Source organism: Nerophis lumbriciformis, linkage group LG33 (assembly GCF_033978685.3).
Source record: "Nerophis lumbriciformis linkage group LG33, RoL_Nlum_v2.1, whole genome shotgun sequence".
Lineage (NCBI taxonomy): Eukaryota > Metazoa > Chordata > Actinopteri > Syngnathiformes > Syngnathidae > Nerophis > Nerophis lumbriciformis.
This window is the reverse complement of record NC_084580.2, coordinates 18742501-18765000: the sequence shown is the minus strand read 5'-3', so window position 1 is coordinate 18765000 and position 22500 is coordinate 18742501. Positions and strand designations below refer to the sequence as shown.

Sequence of the window (22500 nt, the reverse complement as noted above, 5' to 3'; positions counted from 1 at the left end):
TGTGGTTGTGCTTACCAACCTCGAAGCTATGTTATTTTGTACATGGTGTAATGATAAGTGTGACCAGTAGATGGCAGCCACACATAAGAAATACGTGTAGACTGCAATATGACGCCAGTAAACAACACCACAACTTTAAATGTTCCATTGAAAATAAAGAACCTTACACACGGCGCTCAAAAATCTGTCAAAAATGTTTTAGTACGACTTTGAAGCCGCACCGCTTAATGGATTGTCGGCCCATTAACGGCTACTGTAGTCAGAGATACAAGTATTATTATGGTGTGTGTATAAGGACCGCAAAATGGCACCCATTAGCAGACATATTATCTGGCGTTTTGTTTCACAATATTATGCAAAATCAACTTTTCTTACCTTCTGGTACCTGCTGATGTGTATTTGAGATCTGCATAAGTCCTGAAAATGTGCGCACGTCTGCCACTGTAGTCCGTGCCGATAACATAGTCGATAAGCTTCTTCTTTTTCTCTATCTTCTTGTTATGGGACATTCATCATCCGCTGTTGCCTTTTCTAATATAAAATAATGTAAAGTTCTTACTTATATTTGTCAGTAAACTCGCCATGAAAGTGCTAAAACATACCGGTGTGGTGAGTTTACATTATTCACCCAAGGAACTTTAGTTATTAGAGAGTTCCGGTCGGCCGTTTTTTCACGGGACACATTTCCGGGCGTTGTTGATGCACTAGTGAGCCACGGGTGAGGAGATGCTGCTCCGTTATTGATTAAAGTAAAGTCTGCATGTCATTAAAACAGTTAGCTCCATCTTTTGACACTTCTTCCACTCCCGTCCTTGCACGCTACACCGCTACAACAAAGAGAAGACTCTGTCGAAGGTGAGCCACGTAAATAAGACCGCCCACAAAACGGCGCATCTTGAAGCGAAGCTCAGAAAGCGACTTGAAGATGATCTGTAAAACATCATCTATGCAACATTTTGACCAAAGAACCACCATAACATGTTATGTAATGGTGAACTCTCACTTATAATAATAATTCACCCCTATACAATATCCTACCCTAATACCCTACTGTGCAATATTACCCTTCGAGTGCAATACGTCCGACACTGATTGTTATTTATTACTCTGGTACTCTTGTCCTGTTCTGTATATTGCACAGTATTTTGTATTTCTAAAGTGTTTTGTATATTGTGCAGAATTGCTTATTATTATTATTGCATAGTAGTCTGTTTATTTCAATTGTTAGTTTTTTCTTTATTACCTGTTGTGTAATTTATTTTTACCCCATATTTGTTCCCACTACCGCACCTTAAGTTGGAGTCCTTAATCTCGTTATATGCAAATATAATGACAATAAAGTCCATTCTATTCTATTCTATGTAGACCACAAGAAAGTGTTTTACATTTAGAAAAAAAATCATATTATGACCACTTTGATGCGCCTTATAATCCGGTGCGTCCATAAAATACGGTATATGAATAGGTTTGAAACTGAAAACTGAAACATTTTAAGCGTTGAAAGTTTGACCGCGACCCCAAAAAGGGACAAGCGGTAGAAAATGGATGAATGGATGGATGGACTTACTTCTAACACAGCGTGTCCGTTTTTTAGTCGCTTAGGATGCTTAATGTAGTTTTGAATAAAGTCGACTCGAGGGTTGAATAAAACCTCAGACTTGTTTTTAATGAACATTTAGGACGGAGGTCTGCAACCTGCGGCTCTTTAGCGGGGAAAAATTAAATTTTTGTTTTAATATGTTTTCTGTAGGAGGACAACATGACACAAACCTTCCTAATTGTTAGAAATCCCACTGTTTCTATTAAACATGATTCTCTGATGAGAGTATTTGGCGAGCGCCGTTTTGTCCTACTCATTTTGGCGGTCCTTGAACTCAGCGTAGTTTGTTTACATGTACGACTTTCTCCGACACAGCCACAGAAAGACGCGTTGTATGCCACTCATTCTTTGTCTCATTTTGTCCACCAAACGTTTTATACTGTGCGTGAATGCACAAAGGTGAACTTTGTTGATATTATTGACTTGTGTGGAGTGCTCATCAGGCATATTTGGTCACCGCATGACTGCAAGCTAATCGATGCTAACATGCTATTTAGGCTAGCTTTTTGTATGTATTAGAGATGTCCGATAAATGCGTTAAAATGTAATATCGGAAATTATCGGTATCGTTTTGTTTATTATCGGTATCGTTTTTTTGTTGTTTTTTTTAAAAAATTAAATCAACATAAAAAACACAAGATACACTTACAATTAGTGCACCAACCCAAAAAACCTTCCTCCCCCATTTACACTCATTCACACAAAAGGGTTGTTTCTTTCTGTTATTAATATTCTGGTTCCTACATTATATATCAATATATATCAATACAGTCTGCAGGGATACAGTCCGTAAGCACACATGATTGTGCGTGCTGATGGTCCACTAATAGTACTAACCTTTAACAGTTCATTTTACTAATTTTCATTAATTACTAGTTTCTATGTAACTGTTTTATATTGTTTTACTTTCTTTTTTATTCAAGAAAATGTTTTTAATTGATTTATCTTATTTATTTATTATTATTATTTTTTTAAAGTACCTTATCTTCACTATACCTGGTTGTCCAAATTAGGCATAATAATGTGTTAATTCCACGACTGTATATATCGGTTGATATCGGTATCGGTAATTAAAGAGTTGGACAATATCAGAATATCGGCAAAAAGCCATTATCGGACATCCCTAGTATGTATTGAATCATTTAATTTCCTATGTCCTCTGTGTATTTAATTTATATTTGCATGTTTCATGACACGTTATCTTTATGTAATATTGGCTGCATTTCTGATTGCTCCAGACCACAGCAAACGTAACCCATCTTGCATAGATTCATTAGAAGAAGACAGCCTGCCGTTTCCTTTTAACTTGGACACACACATCTACTATACCTTTGGCCATTCTAAGACAGTCATTTAGAGGAGTTATCTCACCCCCTGAGAAGTTTTACTAATGTTTTCCAATGTCGTAAAATGTGTAGAATAAATATTACATTTAAACATTTCTGTCAACGAAGAGTTGTGCCAGTCATTTTGATAGTAGGCTAACATAGCTAATATATACACTTATATCATGTATTGACTTCATTATATCACTTATAGAAGGCTTTTAATTTTTTGCGGCTCCAGACAGATTTTTATTTTTTTAATTTTTGGTCCAATATGGCTCTTTCAACATTTTGGGTTGCAGATCCCTGACTTAGGCCTACTACGCTACTATATTTTAATTTTGATGGCACCATGTTTTTTTTGAGGTGGGAAAAAGTTTGAGAAGCACTGTCTTGCACTATAAAAGCCAAAATAAAAAATTCCAAGGAGGGTCAGAAAACGAAAAAACTTAAAAGACCCGTTTCTTTAACTGAAAAAAAGTGCCAAAAGTATCAACTACCGTATTGTTCGGACTATAAGTCGCAGTTTTTTTCATAGTTTGGCCGGGGGTGCGACTTATACTCAGGGACGACCTATGTGTGAAATTATTAACACATTACCGTAAAATATCAAATAATATTATTTATCTCATTCACGTAAGAGACTAGACGTATAAGATTTCATGGGATTTAGCGATTAGGAGTGACAGATTGTTTGGTAAACGTATAGCATGTTCTATATGTTATAGTTATTTGAATGACTCTTACCATAATATGTTACGTTAACATACCAGGCACGTTCTCTTTATGCCTCATATAACGTACACTTATTCAGCCTGTTAACTATTCTTTATTTATTTTAAATTGCCTTTCAAATGTCTATTCTTGGTGTTGGCTTTTATCATGTAAATTTCCCCCCAAAAATGCGACTTATACTCCAGTGCGACTTATATATGTTTTTTTCCTTCTTTATTATGCATTTTCAGCAGGTGCGACTTATACTCCGGTGCGACTTATACTCCGAAAAATACGGTATATCATGTGTTGACTTCATTATATCACTTATAGAAGGCTTTTAATTTTTTGCGGCTCCAGACAGATTTTTTGTTTTTGTATTTTTGGTCCAATATGGCTCTTTCAACATTTTGGGTTGCAGATCCCTGACTTAGGCCTACTACGCTACTATATTTTAATTTTGATGGCACCATGTTTTTTTTGAGGTGGGAAAAAGTTTGAGAAGCACTGTCTTGCACTATAAAAGCCAAAATCAAAAATTCCAAGGAGGGTCAGAAAACGAAAAAAACTTAAAAGACCCGTTTCTTTAACTGAAAAAAAGTGCCAAAAATATCAACTACCCTATTTTTCGGACTATAAGTCGTAGTTTTTTTCATAGTTTGGCCGGGGTTGCGACTTATACTCAGGAGCGACTTATGTGTGAAATTATTAACACATTACCGTCAAATATCAAATAATATTATTTATCTCATTCACGTAAGAGACTAGACGTATAAGATTTCATGGGATTTCGCGATTAGGAGTGACAGATTGTTTGGTAAACGTATAGCATGTTCTATATGTTATAGTTATTTGAATGACTCTTACCATAATATGTTACGTTAACATACCAGTTGGTTATTTATGCCTCATATAACGTACACTTATTCAGCCTGTTGTTCACTATTCTTTATTTATTTGAAATTGCCTTTCAAATGTCTATTCTTGGTGTTGGCTTTTATCAAATACATTTCCCCAAAAAATGCGACTTATACTCCAGTGCGACTTATGTGTTTTTTTCCTTCTTTATTATGCATTTTCGGCAGGTGCGACTTATACTCCGGTGCGACTTATACTCCGAAAAATACGGGACTTTGGTTATCTATTTTTGTGAGGATTTTTAAATGACGATTGTCTGTTGTTGCAGTTGAAAAGTTCCAAAGCCCTACTGGACAGAACAATGTCCAATGTGCAGTTAATGAGGTCCCACATCTGCAGGCATAAGGAAGACATCCAGAACAACAAAGTCAGGTCAGTCATACTTTACAGCATTATTGGTAAAACCCATTAGAGCAGGGGTGTCAAACTTGCTTTCATTGAGGGCCACGTCGTAGTTTTGTCTGCCCTCAGAGGGCCACTTGTAAATATATGATTTAAAAACAAAAATATTGCATTATTGCCTAAGCATTTGATTATTCGCTTTTTTTTTACGTTCGCTTAAACCAGGGGTCGGCAACCTTTACCACTCAAAGAGCCATTTTGACCCGTTTCACAAAATAAAGAAAACAATGGGAGCCACAAAACTCTTTTGACATTTAAAATGAAATAACACTACATACAAAGTTTTTTTTTGCTTTGTGCTATGTATAAACCAGGGGTCTCAGAGACGTGGCCCGCACCTTAATATGAAAATGTAATGTTAGTGCGGCCCGCGAGTTTTATGTGAATGCCGCTTGACAGCATCACACTTACCAACCCTCCCGAATTTCAGGGAAACTATTCTCTCGAATGTCTGCTGATTTTCACCCAAACAACAATAATAAGGGAGTGCTATGATGGCACTGCCTTTAGCGATGCAGTTCATGTATCTTTTGAATATCAAAATGAAAAGAACAAATACATTTAGTGAGAAAATATTCTGCTTGGTGGCATTGTGGTTAGAGTGTCCGCCCTGAGATCGGTAGGTTGTGAGTGTTATGAACTGGTCAAGGGGGGTGACCCCGGGATGCAGAGATGGGAGGCAAGTTTGAAATACAAAAAGGAATACATTTAATAAGTCAAAAAGTGTAACAAAAAGCGATGGGGCAGAAGTGCACACCATGAATATTAACAAAACAGGTTCCTCAGTGGTTGGCAAGGGGAAAAGCCAGGACGCACCAAGCACCGCATAAAGTCTTTGCTGCCTCAAGGAGGCTAGGGAACAAACACAAATAAGTTAGAAATAACAGGACAAGGGAAAGCAACGTGCCACGAGGCGAAGTAGGCGCATGCACGTGCGGAGTTTGGGAAACAATGACCAGCAAGGTCAAGCTGTAGGTGACGAGCCTAAATACTGGCGGGCTACTTGCGAGCAGGTGTGTCACCAGGTCCGCCCCTCGCCGAGGACGAATCACTAAAACACAGGTGCAGACAACAAAGAAGGCAGGAACACACTAAAACACAACAGTCAGTTCAAACCCCGGCCGAGTCATACCAAAGACTATAAAAATGGGACCCATTACTTCCCTGCTTGGCACTCAGCATCAAGGGTTGGAATTGGGGGAATAATCACCAAAATGGTTCCCGGGCGCGGGCACCGCTGCGCTTCACTGCTCCCCTCACCTCCCAGGGGGTGAGGGTGATGGGTCAAATGCAGAGGATAATCTCCCCACACCTACCGCATTTTTCGGAGTATAAGTCGCTCCGGAGTATAAGTCGCACCTGCCGAAAATGCATAATAAAGAAGGGAAAAAAACATATATAAGTCGCATTGGAGTATAAATCGCATTTTTTGGGGAAATTTATTTGATAAAAGCCAACACCAAGAATAGACATTTGAAAGGCAATTTCAAATAAAGAAAGAATAGTGAACAACAGGCTGAATAAGTGTACGTTATATGAGGCATAAATAACCAACTGGTATGTTAACGTAACATATTATGGTAAGAGTCATTCAAATAACTATAACATATAGAACATGCTATACGTTTACCAAACAATCTGTCACTCCTAATCGCTAAATCCCATGAAATCTTATACGTCTAGTCTCTTACGTGAATGAGATAAATAATATTATTTGATATTTTACGGTAATGTGTTAATAATTTCACACATAAGTCGCTCCTGAGTATAAGTCGCACCCCCGGCCAAACTATGAAAAAAACTGCGACTTATAGTCCGAAAAATAGGGTAGTTGATACTTTTGGCAGTTTTTTTCAGTTAAAGAAACGGGTCTTTTAAGTTTTTTTCGTTTTCTGACCCTTCTTGGAATTTTTTATTTTGGCGTTTATGGTGCAAGACAGTGCTTCTCAAACTTTTTCCCACCAAGTACCACCTCAAAAAAAAAAATGGTGCCATCAAAATTAAAATATGGTAGCGTAGTAGGCCTAAGTCAGGGATCGGCAACCCAAAATGTTGAAAGAGCCATATTGGACCAAAAATACAACAAAAAAAAAATCTATCTGGAGCCGCAAAAAATTAAAAGCCTTCTATAAGTGATATAATGAAGTCAATACATGATATAAGTGTCTATATAAGCTATGTTAGCCTACTATCAAAATGACTTTGTGTCGCAGGCTGACACAACGCTTCGTTGACAGAAATGTTTAAATGTAATATTTATTCTACACATTTTACAACATTGGACAACATTAGTAAAACTTCTCAGGGGGTGAGATAACTCCTCTAAATGACTGTCTTAGAATGGCCAAAGGTTTAGTAGATGTGTGTGTCCAAGTTAAAAGGAAACGGCAGGCTGTCTTCTTCTAATGAATCTATGCAAGATGGGTTACGTTTGCTGTGGTCTGGAACAATCAGAAATGCAGCCAATATTACATACAGATAATGCGTCATGAGACATGCAAATATAAATTAAATACACAGAGGACATAGGAAATTAAATGATTCAATACATACTAGGGATGTCCGATAATGGCTTTTTGCTGATATTCCGATATTGTCCAACTCTTTAATTACCAATACCGATATCAACCGATACCGATATCAACCGATATATACAGTTGTGGAATTAACACATTATTATGCCTAATTTGGACAACCAGGTATGGTGAAGATAAGGTACTTTCAAAAAAAAATGTTTATAAAATAAAATAAGATAAATTAATTAAAAACATTTTCTTGAATAAAAAGAGGGGAGGAGTATATTTACAGCTAGAATTCACCAAGTCAAGTATTTCATATATATATATATATATATATGTAAGATATACTTGACTTTCAGTGAATTCTAGCTATATATATATATATTTTATTTTTTATTTATTTATTTTTTATTTATATATATATATATATATATATATATATATATATATATGGATATATATATATATATAAAAATAAAATATACATATATATATATATATATATATATATATATATATATAAGAGAAATACTTGAATTTCAGTGTTCATTTATTTACACATATACACACACATAACACTCATCTACTCATTGTTGAGTTAAGGGTTGAATTGTCCATCCTTGTTCTATTTTCTTTCACTATTTTTCTAACCATGCTGAACACCCTCTCTGATGATGCATTCTGCTTCTTCTCCTTGTTGTGTGCGCAGTTGTGCACTTCACTCTCTAAAAGCCGTAGATGTTATTGTCACATATGCATGTACAGTAGATGGCAGTATTGTCCTGTTTAAGAGTGTCACAACATTGCTGTTTACGGCAGACGAACTGCTTTACGGTAGACGAAAACGTGACTGCTGTTGTTGTGTGTTGTTACCGCGCTGGGAGGACGTTAATGAAACTGCCTAACAATAAACCCACATAAAAACCAAGAACTCGCCCTCCATCATTCTACAGTTATAACGTGATTGGGCAGGCACGCTGTTTGTATTGTGGGAAAGCGGACGTGAAAACAGGCTGTCGACACGTCACTCAGGTCCGCCTGAATTTCGGGAGATTTTCGGGAGAAAATTTGTCCCGTGAGGTTTTCGGGAGAGGCGCTGAATTTCGGGAGTCTCCCGGAAAATTCGGGAGGGTTGGCAAGTATGATGTAAACAAACTACGGTGAGTTCAAAGACCGCCAAAATGAGTAGGACAAAATGGCGCTCGCCAAATACTCTCATCAGAGAATCATGTTTAATACAAACAGTGGGATTTCTAACAATTAGGAAGGTTTATGTCATGTTGTCCTCCTACAGAAAACATAAAACTTTTTCTATTTTCATACATTTTTCAAAAAGCTCCAGAGAGCCACTAGGGCGGCGCTAAAGAGCCGCAGGTTGCAGACCTCCGTCCTAAATGTTCATTAAAAACAAGTCTGAGGTTTTATTTAACCCTCGAGTCGACTTTATTCAAAACTACATTAAGCATCCTAAGCGACTAAAAACGGACACGCTGTGTTAGAAGTAAGTCCATCCATCCATCCATTTTCTACCGCTTGTCCCTTTTTGGGGTCGCGGCATACTTGCCAACCCTCCCGGATTTTCCGGGAGACTCCCGAAATTCAGCGCCTCTCCCGAAAACCTCCCGGGACAAATTTTCTCCCGAAAATCTCCCGAAATTCAGGCCGAGCTGGAGGCCACGCCCCCTCCAGCTCCATGCGGACCTGAGTGACGTGTTGACAGCCTGTTCGCACGTCCGCTTTCCCACAATTTAAACAGCTAATGATCGAGGGCGAGTTCTTGGTTTCTTATGTGGGTTTATTGTTAGGCAGTTTCATTAACGTCCTCCCAGCGCGGTAACAACACACAACAACAGCAGTCAAATTTTCGTCTACCGTAAAGCAGTTCGTCTGCCGTAAACAGCAATGTTGTGACACTTTTAAACAGGACAATACTGCCATCTACTGTACATGCATATGTGTCACATTTCTGTGTTGATTTATTTATTTTATTTTGTGGTTTGAATTCGTTTTTGGAGCTGTCATTACACATTTATCAGTATTCACATTGGTCAGTAGGGGGCAGTAGGGCGTTTCTTCCCAATTGAATGCTATCACCTGCAGACCGGAAGTGTCTTGTCATTCTGATGAGCGCGACCAGTCTGTGAACAATTGGAACGTCCTGTGTGCTTTTTCCTCCTGTATAACAGGTTCGTTTTGGTGAATCAACTCACTGAATAATATCCATGTGATCTTTATAAGTTTAAGTACACATTCTGATGGTGGCGCCTAACTCGAAAGCGTTTGTGAGTTGTAGTTTGTATTTGTGAATGAATCCAGTGCACAGCTGCAGTAATCAATGCAAAAAGGCGACGTGAGTACGCAATGTTTATATAGGAACTTCTGATCCTAATTCAGACTCCCGAATTAGAGCTCCCGTTTTCTTATTGATTTTATAATGTATATTTGTATAATGTGTGTGTTCTGAAATAGTGACAGAGAATAGAACAAGGATGGACAATTCAACCCTTAACTCAACAATGAGTAGATGAGTGTTATGTGTGTGTATACGTGTAAATAAATGAACACTGAAATTCAAGTATTTATTTTATTTATGTATATATATATATATATATATATATATATATATATATATATATATATATATATATATATATATATATATATATATATATATATATATATATATATATATATATATGTATGTGTGGGAAAAAAATCACAAGACTATTTCATCTCTACAGGCCTGTTTCATGAGGGGGGGTTCCCTCAATCATCAGGAGATTTTAATGGGAGCATTCACATACCATGGATTATATAGGGCACAGAGTGGGTGGGTACAGGCTGGTGTAGGGGCGTGGTGATTGGCTCATGTGTTACCTAGGAGGTGTTTCCGTCTGTGGCGGCATGCTGTTACAATTTCGCTGCGCTTGTTGAGGGATGACAGGTCTGGACGGTAAATAATAAACAGTTTTTCTTTCAAGCATAGGTTGCATCTTTTATTACCACTATTGTAAGGTGTGCTGGATGCAAGAATTTGCCATGTTATTGAATATTCAACATTATTGTCTTTGAGGTCCCAAATGTGTTTGCTGAGTTCTGTGGTATTCCGCAGGTTTTGGTTCCTGAAAGAAGCCTTGTGATTGTTCCATCTGGTTTTGAATTCTCCCTCGGTTAATCCTACATATGTGTCGGATATGTTAATGTCCTTGCGTGTTACCTTAGATTGGTAGACAACTGATGTTTGTAAGCAACCCCCGTTGAGAGGGCAATCAGGTTTCTTTCGACAGTTGCAACCTTTGTTGGTTTTGGAGTCGCTCTGTCCGGGGGCCGACGGCTCATTTGCAATTGTTTTGTTGTGGTTTGAGATGATTTGTCGTATATTGTTCATACAGCTGTAGCTCAATTTAATGTTGTTCTTGTTGAATACTTTTCTTAGGGTGTTGTCTTTGGGAAAGTGTTTGTCAATCAGATTGAGGAATTTGTGTCCAATGTTAGTTGAGACGTTTTTGCTGTATGGGGGGTTGAACCAGATGATGTCGTTTCGTTTTCTGTTCTTTTTTGGTTGGTTTCCTGGCGTGGGTTCATAGGTGAGGGTGAAATTGTATCCGCTTTCTTCAAGGGCTTTTTGGTACGGGGGGGTTGCTTGGTCAAATTCAGCTTTGCTAGATGACAGCATCGATAGCCTTTTATTAATTCCGGTAGGTATTCTTTTCGTGGTGGTGGGTGGGTGGTTGCTGTCATGGTGCACGTATTGGAGTGTTGTGTTGGGTTTCGTGAATGGTTGGTAGCTGTTATTTCTCAGGTTGAAAGTGACGTCAAGGAAGTTGACGGTTTGCTTGTTGGCTTCAATCGTGATCCGTAGGCCGTTCTCTTTGAAAATTTGGCATATGCGCTTCTTGGTATTCTCGCTGCTCCTTGGCGAGGCGCGACACACTGCCAGTCCGTCATCACGGTAAATACCAAGGTTCAGATTGAGGCTAGCGAGCTGGGAGAGGAGGAAACTCCCAACGAGTTCACACGTTTCTGCTCCGTCAAAACTTCCCATAGTGACGTCAAATGTTGCATTGTTCTTTTTTTGCCATGGTGTACTGTTGTGGATGAGAATGGAGTTTTTTGCGTGGATGATGTTTCTTTCGTTGCCTGTGATTGAGTCGTAGTCTGAGGCGAAGTCTAGTGCTTGAGTCAGTAGGTCTTGCGTGATGGAAGTATATATGGAATGTATATATATATATATATATATATATATGTAATAAAAAAAAATATATATATATAGCTAGAATTCACTGAAAGTCAAGTATTTCTTATATATATATCTTAACCACGCCCCCAACCACGCCCCCCGCCCCACACCCGACCACGCCCCCCACCCCCACCCCCCACCTCCCGAAATCGGAGGTCTCAAGGTTGGCAAGTATGGGTCGCGGCCATATATCATTATTTTTAAAACTTTCAACGCTTAAAATGTTTCAGTTTTCAGTTTCAAACCTATTCATATACCGTATTTTATGGACGCACCGGATTATAAGGCGCATCAAAGTGGTCATAATATGATTTTTTTCTAAATGTAAAACACTTTCTTGTTTCAAACCTATTCACATACCGTATTTTATGGTATAGTCCGAAAAATACGGTAGTTTATGTGTGACAATCATTGGTACTTTAACTTAAACTTTATTAAAGCATATTATTACCATATACAATGTTGTGGCGGGCCCGATCTGGCCCCCGGGCCTTGAGTTTGACACCAGTGCATTAAAGGGTTTTGGTAAACAATTAACTTTGTGTGTGTGTGTGTGTGTGTGTGTGTGTGTGTGTGTGTTACAGACTGAATCAGACCAAAGCCCAAAATGAGGCTCTTGAGCAGAAGCTAAAAGCTGTGATACAAAACGCCCTGAGTGAGAAGGAGCGAGCTGCACAGATGGAGAATTACCTCAAGGAAGAGGAGCTAGTCATCAAGGTGAAGAGTTTTTATTCGTAGCATTTTGGTCTGCAGGATTCATAAAAAAACTGCCAAAAGGAAAATATCATAGAAGTTCGCATGGGAATCACATTTGGTCAATTTATTGACGGCTCTTTTGCAACATTTTGTGTGGCAGGAGCTGGACTCGCAGCTGCGTGAGCGCAGCAAGGAGTTTGTGCGTTGCAAACAGCACGTGTTGGACTCCAAGAAGCAGGAGAAGAATTTAATTGCCCAAATAGTGAGGAGCAGATCTACGGTCAACACGTTGGAGGTGGAGATGAGGAAACAGGAGGAGTACTTGGTCAAACAGATGATGATCATGAATGAAAAGGTAGGAAAATAACTCCAGTAAAAGCCAGCTCACGGGAAAAACTCACAATCTCACTTCAAGTGAAGTGAATTATATTTATATAGCGCTTTTCTCTAGTGACTCAAAGCACTTTACATAGTGAAAACCCAATATTTGAGTTACATTTAAACCAGTGTGGGTGGCACTGGGAGCAGGTGGGTTGAGTGTCTTGCCCAAGGACACAACGGCAGTGACTAGGATGGCGGAAGCGGGGATCGAACCTGGAACCTTCAAGTTGCTGGCACGGTTACTCTACCAACCGAGCTATTCCGCCTCAATAGTCAAAATATCTAAACCAACCATTCTTTGCGGTATTGGTAAATAAACATTGAGCTATAATTACAAAACCCAAAACCAGTGAAAATGGCACGTTGTGTAAATGGTAAATAAAAAGAGAATACAATGATTTGCAAATCCTTTTCAACTTATATTCAATTGAATAGACTGCAAAGACAAGATATTTAATGTTCGAACTGAGAAACTTAATTATTTTTTTTGCAAATAATCATTAACTTAGAATTTAAGTTGGCACAGGGGTATTTTGTACCACTGTGTTACATGGCCTTTCCTTTTAACAACACTCAGTAAATGTTTGGGAACTGAGGAGACACATTTTTTAAGTGGAATTCTTTTCCATTCTTGCTTGATGTACAGCTTAAGTTGTTCAACAGTCCGGGGGTCTCCGTTGTGGTATTTTAGGCTTCATAATGTGCCACACATTTTCAATGGGAGACAGGTCTGGACTACAGGCAGGCCACTCTTTTACTATGAAGCCACATTGTTGTAACACATGACTTGGCATTGTCTTGCTGAAATAAGCAGGGGCGTCCATAGTAACATTGCTTGGATGGCAACATATGTTGCTCCAAAACCTGTATGTACCTTTCAGCATTAAAGGTGCCTTCACAGATGTGTAAGTTACCCATGTCTTGGGCACTAATACACCCCCATACCATCACAGATGCTGGATTTTCAACTTTGCGCCTAGAACAGTCCGGATGGTTCGTTTCCTCTTTGGTCCGGAGGACACGACGTCCACAGTTTCCAAAAATAATTTGTAATTTGGACTCGTCAGACCACAGAACACTTTTCAACTTTGGATTAGTCTATCATAGATGAGCTCGGGCCCAGCAAAGCCGGCGGCGTTTCTGGGTGTTGTTGATAAATGGTTTTCACGTTGCATAGTAGAGTTTTAACTTGCACTTACAGATGTAGCGACCAACTGTAGTTACTGACAGTGCTTTTCTGAAGTGTTCCTGAGCCCATGTGGTGATATCCTTTACACACTGATGTCGCTTTTCGATGCAGTACAGCCTGAGGGATCGAAGGTCCCTAATATCATCGCCTAGTGCAGTGATTTCTCCAGATTCTCTGAACCTTTGGATGATATTACGGACCGTAGATGGTGAAATCCCTACATTCCTTGCAATAGCTGGTTGAGAAATGTTGTTCTTAAACTGTTCAACAATTTGCTCACGCATTTGTTGACAAAGTGGTGATCCTCGCTCCATCCTTGTATGTGAAAGACTGAGCATTTCATGGAAGCTGCTTTTATACCCAATCATGGCACCCACCTGTTCCCAATTAGCCTGTTCACCTGTGGGATGTTCCAAATAAGCATTCCTCAACTTTCTCAGTCTTTTTTGCCACTTGTGCCAGCTTTTTTGAAGCATGTTGCAGGCATCAAATTCCAAATGAGCTAATATTTGCAAAAAATAACAAAAGTTTTCCAGTTCGAACATTAAGTATCTTGTCTTTGCAGTCTATTCAATTGAATATAGGTTGAGACGTATTTGCAAATCATTTTAATTTCAAGATCACTTTTAAGTTTATAAAGCTTAGATATGATGTCTTTCTACAAATAATCTTATCAAGACAAATTTGTTCTATTGGCAGATTTTTTTGCTTATTACAATTTGTTTGATTGTGATGAGCAAAAAATGTGTTTGTCTTGGTAAGATTTATTGATAATAGACATTATATATAAACTTTAAAAACTTAAAACGGATCTTAAAATTAGCTATCAAAGCTTATATACTATACTTAATAGTATTGTGAAGTTGTGTGTCTTATACCAGTGTTTCTTGACCATATTGTTGGGCCGCGAGCGCCCCTTAGAGGTGCCGCCAAAAAATATGTTTCTCAGCTGTAATACACTTTTCCACCACTTGTGGCAGTAATAACAATATCAAACCAACATAAGAAGTCTGGAGCTAAAGTCATAGAGAAGTTTCTTAAGCGCAAAAAATATGACTAAAGAGGTGAGGCTGCATTTTCATTTGCACTATAATTTTTTTTATTGACAATTTATATATATATATATATATATATATACACACACATATGTACATATATATACATGTATATATAGACATATATATATATATATATATACACACACATATGTACATATATATACATTTATATACATGTATATATAGACATACACATATATATATATATATATATATATATATATATATATATATATATATATATATATATATATATATATATATATATATATATATATATATATATATATATATATATATATATATATATATATATATATATATCCTCCGGCCCCCAGACACATTTTTCCTCTAAATATGGCCCCTATATCTTTTTTGTGACAAACAAGTTTGTTCTCCAATCACTCTATCACAAAAAAATAAGAGTTGTAGAAATTTTTGGAAACTCAAGACAGTTTTAAGTTTTTAAAGTTTAGATATAATGTCTATTTTCTTACTAAGACAATTTTGGCAGATTTTTTTGCTCATTACAAGCAAACATAAATTATAATGAGCAAAAAAATCTGCCAATAGAACAAGTCAAATTTATCTTGATAAGATTATTTGTAGAAATACATTATATGTAAGCTTTAAAAACTTAAAAGTGATATTAAAAAGAGCAATTAGAAAAAGTAATTTATATTTTAAAAGTTAATTTGTCTCCTTGTATTATTATTCAGGGCTTTGTGAATTGTATCAAGTTTGTTCAGATATTTTAACTAGAAATGAGCAATATACACTTGGTGAGATTGCGAGTTTTCCCAGTGCTCTCACGACCACGGCCTGCAATTCTCACAAGCACATGTCGCTTTTCTGCACCAGGACTCCCTGTTGATCATTTTGGACAAAAAGCTCGCACGAATTCAAGGTGTTGTCGGTGACTCTGACGAGAAGATAGAGATGGAGATAAAGATAACGGAGCTCAAACAAGCGCTGGAGGAGAAGAAGAAGGCGTCCGTCAAGATGATCAGCAAAATCAAGGAGTCTGAGGTCAGACAGTCCACGCTGTTATTCCCTCATCTTAGCTGATACCAGCAGAGAAAAACAAGTATTGGATGATATCAGCTTGCATTTACAGTATCCCATATAAGCTCCAATACAAGCAGTCCTGCAGCGCGTTTACTTGTGTCAAGCAATTTCTTCTATTTTAGTCGAGTCATTTACAAAAGGTAAACATAGTAGGCTAAAGGCTACTAGCATGTACACAACAGCTAAGACAATATCGTATTAGAAAGTACCCAGTAACAAACGTGTCCGCATCACTCAGCTTCCTGCGTCATGCACTTAATTGAATTATTGTGGCAATTTCACTTGATCAAGCCCTTTTTTAACATTCCACACTACAAAATGATACAAGTATTGATATCGGCTTGCATGTAAAACAAGCTGCGATACAAGCATTCAGCGGCGTTTACATGTTTAAAACCAGTTAACATCTAAATGTCGCCCAACAAACACACACGTTTAATCTTTCCTCGTATTTTTGTGAATTTACAAAAAGTAAACATGGTAGGCTGTACGCTACGAAGAGCTACACAACAGCTAAGCACACAATAGCACACAAGCCAGACAATATGTTATTAAATGTCCTTTATAAAACACTAGTGCAGTGTAAAAACATTACATTTGTCGATATAAACAAGTATCAATTAATTATATATATCCAAAGCAGTGTTGTATTAGCGAGTATCCAGTAACAAACGTGTCCGCATCATTCAACTTCCTGCATCATGCATTTAATTTAATTATTGTGGGAAATTACCACTCCACTTTAAAAGTCAATAATTAATTTCACTTGATCGAGCCCTTTTCTAACATTCCACACTACAAAATGATACGAGTGTGTTGTAAGTATTGATATCGGCTTGCATGTAAAACATCCGATGCAAGCTGCGATACAAGCATTCAGCGGCGTTTACATGTTCAAAGCCAGTTAACATCTAATTGTCGCCCAACAAACACACAAAGTTTAATCTTTCCTCGTATTTTAGTGAATTTACAAAAAGTAAACATGGTAGGCTGTACGCTACGAAGAGCTACACAACAGCTAAGCACACAATAGCACACAAGTTAGACAATATGTTATTAAATGTCCTTTATTCAACACTAGTGCAGTGTAAAACATGACATTTGTCAATATAAACAAGTATTAATTCATTATAGTTTCCTATTACAACAGACGCAAAGTCTCCAAGGCAATGCCGTATTAGAAAGTATCCAGTAACAAAGGTGTCCGCATCATTCAACTGCATTATGCACTTAATTTTTAGCTACAAACAGCTAAGCACACAATAGCACACAAGCTATGTCCTTAATTGAACAAATTGCAGTGTAAAACATGACATTTGTCAATATAAACATGCATCAAATATGATGGTTGCATAATATAAAGTGTTCAAGGCGTATTAAAAAGTATCCAGTAACAAGGGTGTCTGCATCATTCAACTTTTTTCGAAAATAACATTCCCAAAATAATAAAAGTTTGTACTATGATGTGGGCCAATACTCGAGGCTCTACTGTCGGTATCGTTTCGGAAGTGAAAAAGTCGTATCAGGACGCCCCGACACTTAAGTGTTGTCTTTGTGACAGGAGGACATTCGCTACTTGAGGAAGGAGAGGGAGGATTCTGCCGCTCAGAAGGAGGAGCTGTACAACAAAGTCATAGAGCTGAAGCTGATCAATAGTAACATAGAACGAGAGATGAAGATACTCGGGTTCAAGAACCAGGTACAACGCTCATGTGACGACTACTCGTTATTTTCATATTTGGGATATATTTAGTAGTGCTTTTTATTTTTTATTTTTTTATTAATTAATTAATTAATTTATTTTTATTTATTTATTTAAGTGTAGGATACTTCTCTTTTTATTTATTTATTTATTTAAGTGTAGGATACTTTTCTTTCTTTCTTTCTTTAGTTTATTTCGAACATGAACACACTTACATCATAATACATCACACAATTTCATATCATTTCATTTTACATCATGCCCGAAAAGGAGTAGGAAGAAGCAAAGCTTATTTAATCCTACCCCTTTCCCACTTCAAGCGTTTACAAATATATAGAATCTTTTACTGACCTTTTTATATAATAAAATAACATCTATGAATTAGTATACAACAGTTTTGTAATATGTAATTAATTAATTAATTCAGTCATTTCAGTACTTCTCTTTTTATTTATTTATTTATTTATTTTTATTTATTTATTTAAGTGTAGGATACTTCTCTTTTTTAAAAGTGCTTCTTTTTTTAAAAGTTTAATTTTGGGGTATAACACTGCTGATAAATATTGCAGTATTGTACAAAACCCAAAACCAGTGAAGTTGTCACGTTGTGTAAATGGTAAATAAAAACAGAATACAATGATTTGAAAATCCTTTTCAACTTATATTTAATTGAATAGACTGCAAAGACAAGATACTTAACGTTCAAACTGAGAAACGTTGTTATTTTTTGCAAATATTAGCTCATTTGGAATTTGATGCCTGCAACATGTTTCCAAAAAGCTGGCACAGGTGGCAAAAAAGACTGAGAACGTTGAGGAATGCTCATCAAACACTTATTTGGAACATCCCACAGGTGAACAGGCTAATTGGGAACAGGTGGGTGCCATGATTGGGTATAAAAGCAGCTTCCATGAAATGCTCAGTCATTCACAAACAAGGATGAGGCGAGCGTCACCACTTTGTGAACAAATGCGTGAGCAAATTGGCGAAAAGTTTAAGAACATTTCTCAACCAGCTATTGCAATGAATTTAGGGATTTCACCATCTACGGTCCGTAATATCATCCAAAACTTCAGAGAATCTGGAGAACTCACTGCACGTAAGCGATGATAATACAGACCTTGGATCCCTCAGGCGGTACTGCATCAAAAAGCGACATCAGTGTGTAAAGGATATCACCACATGGGCTAGGGAACACTTCAAAAAACCACTGTCAGTTACTACAGTTGGTCGCTACATCTCTAAGTGCAAGTTAAAACTCTACTATGCAAAGCAAAAGCCATTTATCAACAACACCCAGAAACGCCGCCGGCTTCGCTGGGCCTGAGCTCATCTAAGATGGACTGATGCAAAGTGGAAAAGTGTTCTGTGGTCTGATGAGTCCACATTTCAAATAGGTTTTGGGAACTGTGGACGTCGTGTCCTCCGGAACTAAGAAGAGAAGAACCATCCGGATTGTCATAGGCGCAAAGTTGAAAAGCCAGCATCTGTGATGGTATGGGGGTGTATTAGTGCCCAAGGCATGGGTAACTTACGCATTACACATTGCCCAAGGCACCATTAATGCTGAAAGGTACATACAGGTTTTGGAGCAACATATGTTGCCATCCAAGCAACGTTACCATGGACGCCCCTGCTTATTTCAGCAAGACAATGCAAAATTCACTTCTTCACCAATGCATTGAATGCACCATATTCATATTTTCAGGTGGAATTATTTACCATTCTTGCTTGATGTACAGCTTAAGTAGTTTAATAGTCTGGGGTTTGTGTTGTGGTATTTTACGCCGCCGGCTTTGCTGGGCCCGAGCTCATCTAAGATGGACTGATACAAAGTGGAAAAGTGTTCTGTGGTCTAACGAGTCTACATTTCAAATTGTTTTTGGAAACTGGATGTGGTGTCCTCCGGACCAAAGAGGAAAAGAACCATCCGGACTGTTATAGGCGCAAAGTTGAAAAGCCAGCATCTGTGATGGTATGGGGGTGTATTAGTGCCCAAGACATGGGTAACTTACACATCTGTGAAGGCACCATTAATGCTGAAAGGTACATACAGGTTTTGGAGCAACATATGTTGCCATCCAAGCAACGTTACCATGGACGCCCCTGCTTATTTCAGCAAGACAATGCAAAATTCACTTCTTCACCAATGCATTGAATGCATCATATTCATATTTTCAGGTGGAATTATTTACCATTCTTGCTTGATGTACAGCTTAAGTAGTTTAATAGTCTGGGGTTTGTGTTGTGGTATTTTACGCCGCCGGCTTTGCTGGGCCCGAGCTCATCTAAGATGGACTGATACAAAGTGGAAAAGTGTTCTGTGGTCTAACGAGTCTACATTTCAAATTGTTTTTGGAAACTGGATGTGGTGTCCTCCGGACCAAAGAGGAAAAGAACCATCCGGACTGTTATAGGCGCAAAGTTGAAAAGCCAGCATCTGTGATGGTTATGGGGGTGTATTAGTGCCCAAGACATGGGTAACTTACACATCTGTGAAGGCGCCATTAATGCTGAAAGGTACATACAGGTTTTGGAGCAACATATGTTGCCATCCAAGCAACGTTACCATGGACGCCCCTGCTTATTTCAGCAAGACAATGCAAAATTCACTTCTTCACCAATGCATTGAATGCACCATATTCATATTTTCAGGTGGAATTATTTACCATTCTTGCTTGATGTACAGCTTAAGTAGTTTAATAGTCTGGGGTTTGTGTTGTGGTATTTTACGCCGCCGGCTTCGCTGGGCCTGAGCTCATCTAAGATGGACTGATGCAAAGTGGAAAAGTGTTCTGTGGTCTGATGAGTCCACATTTCAAATAGGTTTTGGGAACTGTGGACGTCGTGTCCTCCGGAACTAAGAAGAGAAGAACCATCCGGATTGTCATAGGCGCAAAGTTGAAAAGCCAGCATCTGTGATGGTATGGGGGTGTATTAGTGCCCAAGACATGGGTAACTTACACATCTGTGAAGGCGCCATTAATGCTGAAAGGTACATACAGGTTTTGGAGCAACATATGTTGCCATCCAAGCAACGTTACCATGGACGCCCCTGCTTATTTCAGCAAGACAATGCCAAGCCACGTGTTACATCAACGTGGCTTCATAGTAAAAGAGTGCGGGTACTAGACTGGCCTGCCTGTAGTCCAGACCTGTCTCCCATTGAAAATGTGTGGCGCATTATGAAGCCTAAAATACCACAACACAAACCCCGGACTATTAAACTACTTAAGCTGTACATCAAGCAAGAATGGGAAATAATTCCACCTGAAAATATGAATATGATGCATTAAATGCATTGGTGAAGAAGTGAATTTTGCATTGTCTTGCTGAAATAAGCAGGGGCGTCCATGGTAACGTTGCTTGGATGGCAACATATGTTGCTCCAAAATCTGTATGTACCTTTCAGCATTAATGGTGCCTTCACAGATGTGTAAGTTACCCATGCCTTGGGCACTAATACACCCCCATACCATCACAGACGCTGGCTTTTCAACTTTGCGCCTGTGACAATCCGGATGGTTCTTTTCTTCTTAGTTCCGGAAGACACCACGTCCACAGTTCCCAAACCCTATTTGAAATGTGGACTCATCGGACCACAGAACACTTTTCCACTTTGTATCAGTCCATCTTATATGAGCTCGGGCCCAGCGAAGCGGGCGGCGTTTCTGGGTGTTGTTGATAAATGGCTTTTGCTTTGTATAGTAGAGTTTTAACTTGCACTTAGAGATGTAGCTAACAACTGTAGTTACTGACAGTGGTTTTCTGAAGTGTTCCTGAGCCCATGTGGTGATATCCTTTACACACTGATGTCGCTTTTTGATGCAGTACCGCCTGAGGGATCCAAGGTCTGTAGTATCATCGTGCAGTGAGTTCTCCAGATTCTCTGAAGCTTTGGATGATATTACGGATGGTGAAATCCCTAAATTCATTGCAATAGCTGGTTGAGAAATGTTGTTAAACTTTTCGCCAATTTGCTCACGCATTTGTTGACAAAGTGGTGACCCTCACCCCATCTTTGTTTGTGAATGACTGAGCATTTCATGGAAGCTGCTTTTATACCCAATCATGGCACCCACCTGTTCCCAATTAGCCAGTTCACCCGTGGGATGTTCCAAATAAGTGTTTGATGAGCATTCCTCAACTTTCTCAGTCTTTTTTGCCACTCGTGCCAGCTTTTTGGATGCATGTTGCAGGCATGAAATTCCAAATGAGCTAATATTTGCAAAAAATAACAAGGTTTTCCAGTTTGAATGTTAAGTATCTTGTCTTTGCAGTCTATTCAACTGAATATAGGTTGAAAAAGATTAGCAAATCATTGTATTCTGTTTTTTTTTTTTTTTTACCATACTTCACTGGTTTTGGGGTTTGTATAAGTCAGCGTCCCTAACACCGTCATACCTCTCTCTGATCAGGAGCACATCGTGGAGCAAAACATCTCCAAGCTCGAGGTGAAGCGCAAAAGGGATCTTCTGTTCAACAAGGCCAACAGCGTGGTGTCGTTGGAGAAAAGACAGCTGAACGTGAAAAAAGCCATCCAGGAGAGGCAAGAGGAGATCAGAGTCTACACACAAATGCTCGGCCAGCAGCTGAGGACCACCGAGCAGGAGAGACTGGGAATCAGGTACAGAAAGACAACTCAATTATGGCCTAAAAAAAAATCACTTTCAATGACTCATCACGCT

At 38.3% G+C, this 22500-nt stretch overlaps 1 protein-coding gene across 3 annotated transcripts in view; it reads left to right on the top strand.

The window, feature by feature from the left end:
* The window catches only part of LOC133575898 (coiled-coil domain-containing protein 39-like), a 69583-nt gene that overhangs the window by 17009 nt on the left and 30074 nt on the right, over positions 1-22500 (top strand). For all 3 annotated transcript variants that reach the window (XM_061928806.1, XM_061928807.2, XM_061928805.1), the window contains exons 8-13: positions 4826-4929; positions 12303-12435; positions 12575-12769; positions 15904-16071; positions 17672-17809; positions 22231-22439. In XM_061928806.1, the coding sequence (XP_061784790.1) occupies positions 4826-4929; positions 12303-12435; positions 12575-12769; positions 15904-16071; positions 17672-17809; positions 22231-22439 (947 nt within the window). The remainder of the gene's footprint in view (positions 1-4825; positions 4930-12302; positions 12436-12574; positions 12770-15903; positions 16072-17671; positions 17810-22230; positions 22440-22500) is intronic.